This window comes from Furipterus horrens, unplaced genomic scaffold, assembly GCF_987537825.1.
Source record: "Furipterus horrens unplaced genomic scaffold, mFurHor1.1.pri manual_scaffold_15, whole genome shotgun sequence".
In the NCBI taxonomy this organism is placed as follows: domain Eukaryota; kingdom Metazoa; phylum Chordata; class Mammalia; order Chiroptera; family Furipteridae; genus Furipterus; species Furipterus horrens.
In genome coordinates this window covers 950,598-963,026 of record NW_028327185.1, presented here as the reverse complement: position 1 = coordinate 963,026, position 12,429 = coordinate 950,598, and the positions used below count along the sequence as shown (strand labels likewise).

The 12,429-nt window shown below is 64.4% G+C and overlaps 2 protein-coding genes across 3 annotated transcripts in view; one reads left to right on the top strand and one right to left on the bottom strand.

Moving 5' to 3' along the window:
* PKP1 (plakophilin 1) overlaps positions 1-3,566 on the top strand; it is a 288,438-nt gene extending 284,872 nt beyond the window's left edge. For both annotated transcript variants that reach the window (XM_090263469.1, XM_090263468.1), the window contains 3 exons: positions 63-147; positions 291-396; positions 1,267-3,566. In XM_090263469.1, the coding sequence (XP_090119595.1) occupies positions 63-147; positions 291-365 (160 nt within the window). In that variant the 3' untranslated portion in view covers positions 366-396; positions 1,267-3,566. The remainder of the gene's footprint in view (positions 1-62; positions 148-290; positions 397-1,266) is intronic.
* Positions 3,567-8,468: 4,902 nt separating this feature from the next.
* Positions 8,469-12,429, bottom strand: part of TNNT2 (troponin T2, cardiac type) — a 323,809-nt gene continuing 319,848 nt past the window's right edge. The window contains exons 7-14 of the mRNA XM_090263475.1: positions 12,179-12,295; positions 11,594-11,671; positions 11,127-11,237; positions 10,381-10,386; positions 10,079-10,188; positions 9,639-9,729; positions 8,836-8,876; positions 8,469-8,613 (exon numbers count right to left, since the gene is read on the bottom strand). Coding sequence (XP_090119601.1) covers positions 8,568-8,613; positions 8,836-8,876; positions 9,639-9,729; positions 10,079-10,188; positions 10,381-10,386; positions 11,127-11,237; positions 11,594-11,671; positions 12,179-12,295 — 600 coding nt within the window. The 3' untranslated portion in view covers positions 8,469-8,567. The remainder of the gene's footprint in view (positions 8,614-8,835; positions 8,877-9,638; positions 9,730-10,078; positions 10,189-10,380; positions 10,387-11,126; positions 11,238-11,593; positions 11,672-12,178; positions 12,296-12,429) is intronic.

The window sequence follows — 12,429 nt, the reverse complement described above, 5'->3', positions numbered from 1 at the left end:
GGGAGGGCCTGTCCACATGTGTCTTGGAGGGTCACTCACCAGTGAACTTCCCGCCTATCCAGCGCCTCACCCAAGGCCGCAGAGGCCGCCCGGCTCCTCCTGTCTGACATGTGGTCCATCAAGGAACTGCAGAGCTTCCTCAGACAGGTGAGGCCCCCGCCCTGACCCCGCTGGCCAGGTGCGCCCACACGTTCCCCGTGCGAACCGGGTCCCCGCGACTGGGGGCAAGCGAGCCCACGGGGAAATCATGACCTCGGGGACCCAAACGGTTGCCGTCTGCCCCCTTGCAGCAAGGTTTCGACAGGAACACGCTGGGGACCTTAGCTGGGGCCAACAGCCTGAGGAACTTCACCTCCCGCTTCTAAGAGAAGCAGCCTGAGCAGGATCAGCTTGCAGGTGAGGGGCAGCCCAGCCCAGGTCACGGGGAGCCCCCAGGGCCCTGCAGCCTCAGCCAGTGTCCGAGCGAGGGGCCAGGCCCGAGCGCCCGAGGGACACAGGGACAGCCGTGCGGACCACCTGCCCGGGGCGCTGGGGCCGGCCCACCCTGGGACATCGGGGACGGGTGATCTCCCGGCAGCGTCCGCAGGCAGGGGCGTGGGCAGAGCTGTGGGCACAGCGGGCCAGCTGTGCTCAGCACCATCCGGGGTCTCGGTGTGCGGCCCCTGCACTCACAGCATGTCCCCCTGGGTTTGAGCAGCCGCTGCCAAAGCTCTGCCCCGTGTCTGTGACTGAGGCTCGCAGCCCTGGCTGTCGTGAGCGCCGCCCAGGATGCCCAAACGCAGGCCCTGCCCCCCCCGCCCCGGCGATGGCAACGCTGCCTTGGGGGTTCTGGAAAGTGTGTTTGCAGACAGGCGGGCGGGGGTTACTGGTGCAGGAGAGCCAGGGCCACACTTGGACACTGCCATGGGCATTGGGGGGCACCAGAGGCAGCCCCCCCGTGGAGCCTGTGCGGAGAGCCTGGGTGAGGACAGGGGCCCCCCCGCACTGCGGAGGGTCCCAGTGGGGAGACAGCTGTAGCGGGAGAGCGGCCTGAGGACAGAGAAGGGGAAGAAACTCAGCCCACAGACTGTAACTGAGCAGCAGGGCCGCCCGGCTGTGCGGCACCGTGGGGGCTGGAGGGCCGGGCTGACTGGCCTGACTCCCCAGGAGCCCCTGTGACCGCGTGAGGCCACGCGCATCCGTGTGGTGGCTGGAGAGGCCGCAGCGTCCCCAGGTGGCAAGGGAGCCGGTCACTGCCCTCACTCACGGAGGGCCCTCCTTTTGCAGACACGACAGGACCCCGAGGCGGAGCCCTCAGCCCCGGCCGGAGGGCTGTTCTGTCCCCCTGTGCAGTATTTGGAAACGTTTGCAGCAGCCGAGAGGAAACTTGGAAACTGTGGATAACAGAAATATTTTTAGATTCTTTTTTTTTTTCCCCTTGGGAGAACTGGCAGCATGGGGGTTGGGGGAGGGTGGGGACCTTTCTTGACTTAAGGGGGCTTTTTCTGATGTCAATACTTCTTTTGCTGAGAGACAGTACAAATATGTGTGTATGTGTGTGTGTATAATGTGTCTGCGTGCACGCGTGTGTGTGCATGAGTGCCCACGGGCTTGACCACGGACAGACTGAGAAAAGGTAGGCCAGCTGTCAGATTGCAGCTCAGAGGTGGTAAGAGGCTGTCTCGTGTATCCTACTCACAGGCAAGCATGTGAGTCTGTGGTGATGGCCCCTGGGTCCCATGGGGACCGACTCCCAGGGGTGAACGTCCCCCTTCACGGGTGGCTTTGCAGGAAGGAAGGCCGGCCGTGGCGTTGAGGTCCATGGGTCTCATGGGAAAGGTAGCTGTCTGGCAATCCCACCATCCTGCAGAGCCACAGGATGGGGCTGGGCCAGGTCCGGGGCTCTGGGAGACGGGCAAGGACAGCCACACCTATCTCGCTGCCTGAGGTTGGTCCCGGGGCAGTGGGCTGTGTGCCTGGGAGCAGACTCGGCCCATAACTGTATTTACATTCTCCAGGGCTGGCCAGCACCTGCTGCGGGAGAAAGAAGGCAAAATGGTGCTCAGAGCCAGAGAGCTGTCCAGAGAGTGACTGTTCTGTCCCCGTCATCCCCTTGGGGAGGAGGATAGGCTGGGGCTGGAAAGGGGCCATGTCCTACCACGCGTGGGTGTCTGGGAGACTCGAGGGAGGGTTTGGGCTCAGGACTGTTGGAGGAAGGGAAGGACGGACCAGCAAAGGGACTGTCCTGTCAGGCCACTGATGAGCCCACGCCCCAGCCAGAGGCCTCACCTTCCCCTGAGCCCCCGCAAGGCCAGCACAGGGCACTGGCTGCCCCGAGAGCCCAGCCCCCCGTGCATTTCAGATGGGAAGTGGCAGGACCCCCCGGGAAACGCTTGCTGTAAATAGGCCTTCATGTGACAGTAGCCAGAGCAGGGCACTGGGGCCCAGGGTGCTTCTATCGCAGCCTCAAGGCTTCAGGCAGGAAGCCACCTCCTGGCTCTTCTCCAGTGGAGCGTGAGGTGCCCCTCACCACCACCACCCCCGCCCCCGTCCCCTTCCACTCCGCACCATCTCCGATCCAACCAGCAATCAGAACAGAGAAACACCTTTCTGAACTGAGGGTGTCCCTTTTCAGAGACTGGACAACTGGGACAGGCCTGTGATGATGGCCATGTGGCCAGGCGGCCTCGGTGCTGCAGGTCTGACGGGAGGTCCTGGCTCCCCCCTCCCCACCCCCTCCCATGGCCATATGTGAGCCCCGTCCCAACAGGACGTCCTGGAAGCGGGGTGGGGAAGACACCCTGCCCATCACCAGGGCCCAGAGGAACCCTTTCTTTAAAAATCAGGACACACGTCGACAGAACAGGTCACACCCCATCCTCCTGAGCAGATGTTCTCCTGGAGGAAAGAGGGGGCGGGGGCCCTGCCATTAGGGGTCCTCATGGTGATAGGACAGTCCCATCCAGCCAAAGGTGGCCCGTGAGGCCAGGCCTGATTTTGGCAGCCTCCCTCGTGCCCCGTCAGGCCAGCCAGCTGGCCTGTCACCTGGCCTCTGACCGGTGCCTGTCACTTTGGAATAGACAAGACTGAGGAGGAGCTGAGGATGCATGTTCCAGAGAAGGAGCGGGGCAGGGCTGCGTGTGACCAAGGCGCCTCTCACTGGTTTACCCACGTGAACCAGTGACCTTGCTCTCGAGGTCGACCCCCAAGTGAGGGAGGACGTGGGCAGTCAGGCAGTCCTGTCCCTCTGCCACGACCCCGGGACCCCTGTGTTTCAGACACGCCCAGTGGTGGGCCAGCAGCCCTGACAGGTGACAAGCAATGCAGCCCCCACGCTTGTCCCGGGGACTCGGGAGCAGTGGTGCGCTCTCTCGCTCACCTCGGAGCCCGGCAGAGCTGAGGACGGCTGGGTGACAGCGGCCGAGCTGTGGGATAAGCAGGGATGTGCCACGAGGTGTCTGGTGCCCCTGGCCCCACCCCCATGTTTGTGGGTCAGCTCTCTGCTGGCCGGGCCCCATTTGCCTGTGACATATGCTGTGTGTTTGCTTTTTTGGAAATAGAGGAAATTAATAAATTGCTGGCATTTCTGTGACGTTTGAAGCAGTGGATTATTTGGGGTGCCATGGAAGAAGGAAGGGCTACTCACTTCCTTCCCAGGTCCCTCTCACTGACCCTGGAGCAGGCAAGGACTGAGAGCACCACCTGCGGGGTCAGGATGCCGCCTCCCAGACACCCGCTCCGTGTCAGTTGGTCCACAGGCGCTCTGGGAGTCCTGTGTCCACCCTCACCTTGCAGACAAGGACAGTGAGGCCTAAGAAGGGAGCGAGTCCACCCAGCGTCCCACAGCTCGAAAGGCAAGACCCCCAGAGTGCAGGCCCCGGGGGGGGCACCTGCAGGGAAGCAAACTCCCAGGGTGTAAAAGATACCCCAGTTCCCAGATGCAGAAACCGAGACCCAAAGACGGAAGGGGACTTGCCCGGTCATGCTGCACATCTGTGGCAGCCCCGTGGCTGGGACCCAGCCTGGGTGGGCCTGGTGGGCTCACGTCAGAGCCTTGGAGCAGAGCAGATAGGTGGTGCTGTGCGTGCTCAGGGCCCATGACCATGGTCCATCTGGCGTGTTGGGTTCTGTGCGGATGGACGTGCGGGTAAAGAGGAAGTCCCAATTCACAGAAAGCAGACAGCAGAAGGGACGGTGAGGGTCCTCGGCCTGGACCATTGAAACCGGGGCCACAAGGTCAAAACACGGGTCAGTGACCCCCGCAGGCACCACTATTGGATCAGAGAATGAGAATGTCACCCAGGAGCCTGTCAGCCCCCAGGGAGGCACATCAAAGCTGATGGCTGGGGCTGGAGGGGCAGCAGACACCCCAGCCAAGCAGGGCTTCAGAAGTCCCACCCCTCAGCCAGCCCCTTGCAGTGTCCTGCCTGGGGGGACCGTGGGCAGGAAGGGGGCACTTCAGCATGCGAGCAGTGGCTTCACCCCTGGGTTGCTCAGACCATGCCCTTGCCCAGCTCAGAGGGGAGCCTTCCGCCAGCTCTCCTAGGCCTGGGGGCCACACTGAGCCCCCGGGGTCCTCTGGTCCTCTCCAACTCACACCCCTGCATTCTGGGGCCCCAAGTCTTCTGGGAGGACAGCTGAGCTGCAACTCAGGCTCAGGGCGAGAGAGGAGTGACCCCCCGTCACCTATAATCTTTCCATCAATGCTGCCACAGAGCAAGTGTGCCTCTCTCATTTGCCGGGAGGCAGGGAAGAGGCTCGGGGCCCCGTGTTTGCTTCTGCGGTTGCTCGCTCAGGAGAGACTGAGGCAATAAGAGAAGGGGCTTCAGAGCTTCTCCCCAGCCCCTCCCTGCCTTGGCCCCACCTTTGTCCAGGACTCCCCAAGTTTATGACCAGCCAGAGCCACAAGTATTGCGGTTTGTTTGCTTTTGAGAAACAAAAGACAAAAGACCAATGTCATCCCTACCCACCCAGTGGCCCAAGCGAGACGCTTCTCTTCCACGCGTCCTTTCCCATCCAGACACCAAGTCCTGGCCTCTCCAAAATGTCGCCTCGTCTCCACGCCCACTGCCACGGTCCTAACCTGGGCCACCGCCAGAGTCTTCACAGAAACAGCTCAGATTATACCCCTTCTTGCCTAAAAACACGGCCGGCTCCCAGCTTCCTGCAGCGAGCACACTGAGGCTGTGTCCAGCTCTCGGGCGGGCCCCACGCACCCTCTGTCTCTGCTCCGTCCCCACCTCTGGCTCACACCCTGCCCTCCACCCAGCCTCAGCACGTCCCAGACACGACGCGCCCATCTAATCCCACCGTCCTGGGCCCGCTCCTGCCTGTGGGCCCTTCCCTGCCCTGCCTGGCACGGACCTGTCTGTCCTGGTGGCCCACTCCCTTGAGCTCCCCCCGTGGGACCCAGGAGCTCACGCCTGTGCAGAAGCCCTAGTCGGGCCTGGACTTGCGAGCGTCTCAATCTTGCCTCTGTGGAACATGGAGTTCCCATGGATTGTGCTGTGACGTGGTGGCCCTGGTGGAGAACCCGAGAGTGCCCCAGCACAGGACTGGTCCGAGCGCCTCCCAGGCCTCCCTCCTGTTGACTAGCCTGGAGGTGGCCCGGCAGCCACTGACCACGTCCAGGAGGACGGCTGGAGCTGCCCTGCCCCTGAGACATGGTTCCTACAGTTTCTGCTCATTGGCCCTTGTCTGTGCCCCCCTTTGCCACGATCCTCCTCCCACACCTGGATGGTCACCCCAGGTCATGCATTTCCTCCTGTCAAGACACTGTGGCCCTCAGGCCTTCGGTGCCCTCACAGTCTCCTAGGCCCCCCAGCTCCCAGGACCCCCACACCCGGCAGCCACCCTGCCTGCCCACCCGCCTGCAGGCCCATGACCACCTAACCTCAGTGTACCCCTGCTGCCAGGGGACGGGCAGCCGCCGCCGCATCCTCTCCAGGCAGGCAGGGCGTGGAGCCGTCCCGCAGAAGCCAGGCCAGGTGCCGGGACCTGCAGAAGTCCCTCCCTCCCCACCGTCTTCCACGGCAGCCATCGGGCCTGGGTGCAGCTGCCCCCTGGCCTGGGACCCATCATCAGGACAATAGCATTGAGACTGAAAGCAACAGCTGGCGAGGACACCCCACCCAGAGAGCCTGGCTGAGGGCACGGGGCTGCCCCACACGGCCCCTGTCCAGAGAGGACAGGAAAGGGTCTCCACTAGACCCCCTGCCTGCAGCCTGCACCCCCTGGCTCAGCTCTCACCACAGGCAGCGGGGCTGTCTGTGCTCCGAGGAACCCTCCCTCTTGAACGGGGGTGACAGAGGGGGATGGAGGGTGTCTGTCCAAGTAAAGTTTCCAGAACCTGACAGCCTCTTCTCATTCTTTCAACATCATGGAGACCCCATGCTGGTCCCCTTCAAATTACCACTCACATGCAATCCCAGCACAGCCGAGCCTCAGGGACGGGTGGGGTCAGGGTGGGCGCCCTGGAGCCCGAGCCCCCCAAATGCATGTCAACCACCCCTCTGGGCACCTGGAACCACTGTGCTGTTGCTCGCTCCATGGGGCTGGACACAGAGCTGACCAGGCTGAGCCCACGGGCGTCGGAGTCCGCGGGTGCTGGGCTGGGGCCCGCTGCTCTGCCGCTGTCACACAGCGAGGCTCCCCTCGTCCCTCCTCTGAGAACTCTAAGACAGCTATTACACTGTTTCCCCTCCCGGCCCCTACCTGCCGTTCAGATGACCAAACCCTGGACAGGAGCCCTGAATGAGAACACCTTGGTCCTCCGTGCCTTCGGCGGGTGCGGGGGGCCAGGATCTGTGGGTGAGCAGGCAGGGGCCCTGCCCCACGCACCCTGTCCGGACGAGGGCGAGCAGGCCGTTTACCCGAGAAGCACCAGGGGCAGCGCTTCGCACCCTCAAGGCTGCCCAGCTGAGCGGCCACGTTTGCGGCTGACGGATGTGAACGTTCACACGCGTTTGCATTGAACAGTCAGCAGTTATTCAGATACAGTTGCAATGTCTTTAAAACGTGCTTTTCTTTGTTTCTATCCGCTCCCCGATTGAATTTGGTAGTGAGTGTACCAGGCAAGTGAAAAACCAAAGCATTATCAGAACCCTACATTGTGATCTCAGAGGTCACCTCCTGTGTAAAATGGGGTCATCTGTGTGGGCCCTAACTTTGCCGTTACTGTAGTCAGAGAATGCACAGTGTCCGGCACGCAGTAGGGCCTCATCCGTGGCAGATACGAGGTCAAGTTGGGAGGGAGAGACTGCTTGCCCCTTACCCCCAGGCAGCAGTACGTGACCTCCGCCTTCGTGCCCCCGGTGGCCGACCCCTTGGGGGAGTTGGCAGGGTAGGGGTGGGTGGGAACAAGGGAAGGGTGAGGCCGCTCACGCTCAGCAGGTCTCCCTGACCGCGTCAGCCCTGCGTCAGCACCGTCTCAGCCCCGGAGGCGCCTGGGAACCGAACCACCTCTCGCCCGCCCCCCGCGTTCCTGAAGAGCCGCCCGGCCCCGCCGCCCCCCCAGCACTGTGCTGCCCGGGCCTGATGTACCGGGAGCCGGGAGCCGGCTCGGGGCTGGGGTGTGTGGAGGGTGTGGCTGGTGTGGCCGAGGCCTGAGAGCTGGGCCGCGGGCGGGCGGGGTGCCCCGGGGCCTGGGCGCTCCGCACGGACGTGGCGATGGCGCTCCCCAAGTCTGCCATGGACAGCAGTTTTCTCCGAGTGCTGCTGGGGTGGGGGCTGAGAACCCGGGCTGAGCCAGTGGGTGGGGCCAGGGCGGGAGGGCAGGCTGCACACCCAGGCCCAGTTTCTGTGAGTCATGAGCCCAGAGAAAACAAGCCTTCGGTGTGGGTCCTCCAGGCCGTGGGGGGGGGGGCGGGGGCGTAGCCTGCAGAGGCCACATACTTGGGAGAGGCCCCCAAGACTTCCTGGAAAGCCAGAGAGGGGAGCAGGCCCTGGGGGCGAAGAAGCTGAACAGGCAGAGAGGCACGGAGGGGTGCTGAGGCCGGGAGGAAGAGCAGGCGCACGGGCTCTGGCCTGGTCTGCCCTGCCCTCCAGCCAGCCCCCACCCCGGCCTGGGACATCAGAGGGCCTGGCACCAGGAAGGCCCCCGAGAGAGGACCCACTCTTTCTAGAAAGCAGCTGCAGAGTTGGGGGCGGAGCCCACCTGGGCGTGGATTCTGGCCCCTCCATCCATCTTGCCCTTGCACAGACCGGGCCAGCCACCGGGGCAGGGCCAGCCGAAAGCAGCAGGTTCCTGGCTTCCTCCCCTCCCTCTCTGGACTCCGTCTCCGTCCCTCCAGGGGCCCCGGCATCTGGCACGGCGGTGGGGGATGGAGTGCTCTCCTCTCAGCCCCCTACCTGCTAGGGGAGCCTGGGGTCTCGCCTCAGCTTCTCTTTCTCTGAAGGGACAGTGACAGGAAGGCCATTCATTGTGCAGTGGCTTTTATTATGGGCACAGTGAGGGCACGCGGGGCAGCCGTGCGCAGCAGCGTCCAGCTAGGCCCATCCTGGCGTCCAGACAGGAGCTGCCCCTGCGCCGGGAGGGCCCGGGAGCCAGGAGCACACGGGGCGCAGACGCAGTGAGGAGCGGACCGGCTTCACTTCCAACGCCCGGTGACCTGGGCCTTCCCGCGGGTCTTGGAGCTGCAGGAGAAGCAGGACCCGGTCAGAGGGGACACAGGGCTGGGCGGGGGTCCCCCCAGGGTGGGGGGCGGAGGGTGGAGAGGGGCAGCCTGGATGGGCCGCCAGGGCCAAGGGGGAGGGGACAGGGAGGCCCTGAGCAGCCGAAGGGGGAAGCCTGGGCTCTGGAGACGGGCGTGAGCTTGGGCGGGGGCGGCCCAGGACAGGCCACCTGCAGAGACTCACACTTTCTGGTTGTCGTTGATTCTGTTTCGGAGAACGTTGATCTGTGTGGGAAGTGGGAGAGACAGAGTCACCCCGGAACTGCTGGGGCTCACTCAGGTCCCTAGTGGTCAGGGGTGGGGAGGCGGGAAGACACCTCTTCCCTCTGCACCGCAACCCCATGAAGTGGCACACAAGTCACCCTTTTGAGGGTCAGAGCCAGACCCGACCCAGGTGGTGTGGCTCCGAAGTCCTCACTGTCCCCAGGGGAAGTTGGGGGGGGACACTGTGTCATGGGCCTGAGGTATGTTGGGGGGGCAGCAAAGTGAACCCTGAGAGGAGGCCGAGCGGGTCCGGTGGGCAGGGGGCGCATGCAGGCTGGTGCTGGCTGGGCCGTCCTCCGGCCTGGTGTCGGGACTCCTGGGACCCCGAGACTGTGGGCATGAGGCTGAGCCCGGCTGTGCCCACCAGGGCAGTGTGAATGGGTGCAACGCCGGTGAAGCTTCTCTCCGCACCAGGAGGCCTTGCTCCCAGGGTCCCTGCCCCTGGCCTGGCTCAGCGTGTCTGGGCTGCTGCCTCCCTTCCTTCAGGGCCAATCACTGCCCAGCAAGCAGGGAGGGACACCCCAGGGCTGGAGCCCCGGGACCCCCTGCAGAGCCTCAGGCCTCTCCAGCAACGGCAGCCCAGCAGGGGTCACTGATCCCTGGCGGGGACGAGGCACTGGGCAGGTGTATGACTTGGAGGGGTGATGGGTCAGGGTGGGACCCACTCAAACCAGAGCAGTGGACTGGGCGGGGGGGTGCTCCTTGTGACGCTGGTCGGCTCACCTCGTATTTCTGCTGCTTGAACTTCTCCTGCAGGTCGAACTTCTCGGCCTCCAGGTTGTAGATGGCCTGCCACAGCTCCTTGGCCTTCTCCCTGCAGGGTCAGAGCGGGGCGGGCCTGAGGACAACAAGCACCAGCCCTCCTCTGCCTCCGTCCTCATGCTGACCCAGCGCGTGGGGGCTCAGGCCACCGTCTTCCTGCCCGACGGCTCACCATGGAGCCCAGTGGGCAAGCACCGGCGCTCAGGACCAGTGCGGGGAGCAAAGGGAGCCCGGACAGGTGCAAAGGCCGGCGGGACTTGGTGGCACCTGCTGACGGGTCCTGCCCGCCGGCCCGGGAGGGTGTGCGGGGCGGTGCCGCCCCCTGGTGGTAGCGGCGAGAACGCGCCCCAGCAGACGCCCTCGCAGAATGCATGCCCGTGGCCTGGCTCCATGGGCCCCACCTGAGCTGCTCTTCGTTCAGGTGGTCGATGGCCAGCACTTTCCTCCTCTCGGCCAGAATCTTCTTCTTCTTCTCCCGCTCTGTCTGCCTCTTCCCGCTTTTCCGCTCCGTCTGGCAAGCAGGGGGCAGGGCGTTAGCTAGAGGACATCCCTTCCTGTTCCCCAGCCCCCCCAAAACCCGGTGGGGAGTGGGCAAGGCTGCAGAGGGACCAAATGCTCCCCCCTTCCCCCAACGCCCACCTCATCACTGCCCAGATCCCCCCTCCAGGGAGCCCCCAAAACCAAGAGGAGGTGTTGTACCCACCTGTGCCTGCTAAACCAGGGCACCATGAGAGAAAGACCCCGAGAGAAAGGCGGAGAAGGCGACAGACAGAGGGGAGGGGCAGGCACAAGGCAGAGAGAGAGATGGGGACAGACGAGGAGCAGGTGACTCAGGAGCTCCCGGTGGACGACCTCGGTCACCAGGGCACCAGGACGTGAGGCTGGGGTGAGGGCAGGGCTGCTCTGACAGCAGGGCCAGGCCAAGAGGTGGGGGCAGAGGCAGGGAGGCTGGCCTGGCTCTGAGCTGGGGACTTGGGAGAGTCACTGTCCCTTTCCCTGCTCCGGGCAGCATGCGTCTCAGGGGCGCAGGCAGGGAAGTTAGGGCTGGAGAGGGAGTTCCCAGGAATAAGCCCCCCGACCAGGGCGCTTCCTATGGGGTCTCGATTGACCTCAAAGCAGGTGGGCAGATCATGTTAACCCTGTTTACCAATGAGGAAACGGGACCCCTATGCAGCTGTCCCCAACCAGAGTCTCCTCCAACGGGAGCTCTGAGTCCAGCCTCGGGGGCTCCTGGGAGCAGATGAAGTCTGGGGCGGGGGCAGCGGGGGCCGCAGGGGTATTCAGGTCTCGCCCACAGCCCCCTCTTAGTGAAACCACAGTCAGCCGAGTGCTGAGGGGGTGGGGGGCTGCAAGCCGCCTGCAGTCGCACCCGCAGCAGCTGGGAAGCTCCCCCTGTACCCCCGAACCCTCAGAGTCCCTCGGCCCCCAGGACCGCCGCTGCCCGCCCACCTTCTGGATGTAGCCTCCAAAGTGCATCATGTTGGAAAGTGCCTTCTTCTTGCGGGCCTCGTCCGCAGCCCGCCTCCGGTTCTCCTCCTCCTCCCGCCGCGCACGCTCCTCCTGGCGGCCGGGGCGGGGGCAGGTTAGTGCGGAGCCGGGCCCAGGTCCAGGGCTTTATGGACAGATGGACTGTGCCCTCTCTCCGCGAGGCCAGAAGGTTCTGAAGGTCCCTGCAGAGGCCTGACCCTTGGGGATTGGGAGGCCTTTGATTGAGTGAATGAGGCCCTGACTCCTGAGCTGAAACCCAGCTCATGGGCATTCCCGCCCTGTTCGCCGCATGTGGTCAGAGCCCACACCTGTCCAGTGGTCGCTGTCTGCCTGCTGTCTCTAGACCAAATCAGTTTCTGAATAGAGAGGGGCTGGGGCCCCCAGCAGCTGGAGTTGGGGGGGGGGGGCCCTGGCCAGGGCTCACTCACCGCCATGCGGTTCTGCCGCTCCTTCTCCCGCTCGCTCCGGATGCGCTGCTGCTCTGCCCGCTCCGCCCGCCGCTTCTCCTGCAGAGAGAGGCCAAGCCTGTCCCGTGTGTGCTGGGGAGAGTCCTGCCTAGATAAGGCCAGGCCATGCCTGACACTCGCAGACGATGCCACCAAACGTCCCTCACTGTGGGACTAGCCTCCGCGATGTGAGTGAGACCCCTGCCCTGCCCTGGCCTCTGCCCTGTGCTCGGAGAGATGGCCACAGAGAAAAAAAATCATCCAAATACCTCCCCACTGCCCGGCCTGACAATACGGGATTCCAGAGTCCCCTCACCTTCCCTTCCTAGCGGGAGAGTCGTGCCCAAAGGCGGGAGGCAGGGGCAGGACCACGGGCACCGACCAGCCACCCCAGAGCTGGGGTCTGGCTGCCCTCGGCTCCAGCCCGCATCCAGGCTGATGGAGAGCCCACGCCAGCAGGGTTAGGGGCTTCAGGGAAGGCTACCTGGAGGAGGTGAGGCCCCAGGATGGAGGGTGGAGGGCAGAGAGGGGCCTCGGGGGCCCTTGCTGGGGCAGAGGGACACCTACAATCCTGTCTTTGAGTGAGATGAGCTCCTCCTCCTCCTTCTTCCGGTTCTCGAAGTGAGCCTCGATCAGCGTCTGCAGCTCATTCAGGTCCTTCTCCATGCGCTTGCGGTGGATGTCCTGCGGGGACGCCAGGGCTCTGGGGGGGGGGGGTGGCAGGCCACACCCCACTCCTGCTGGCCTGGGGCCTCTGGCAGGACCTGGGGCCTGGCCCTGCTAACGCCCACCTGGCCTTGCTGGACACCCTCCTGGGC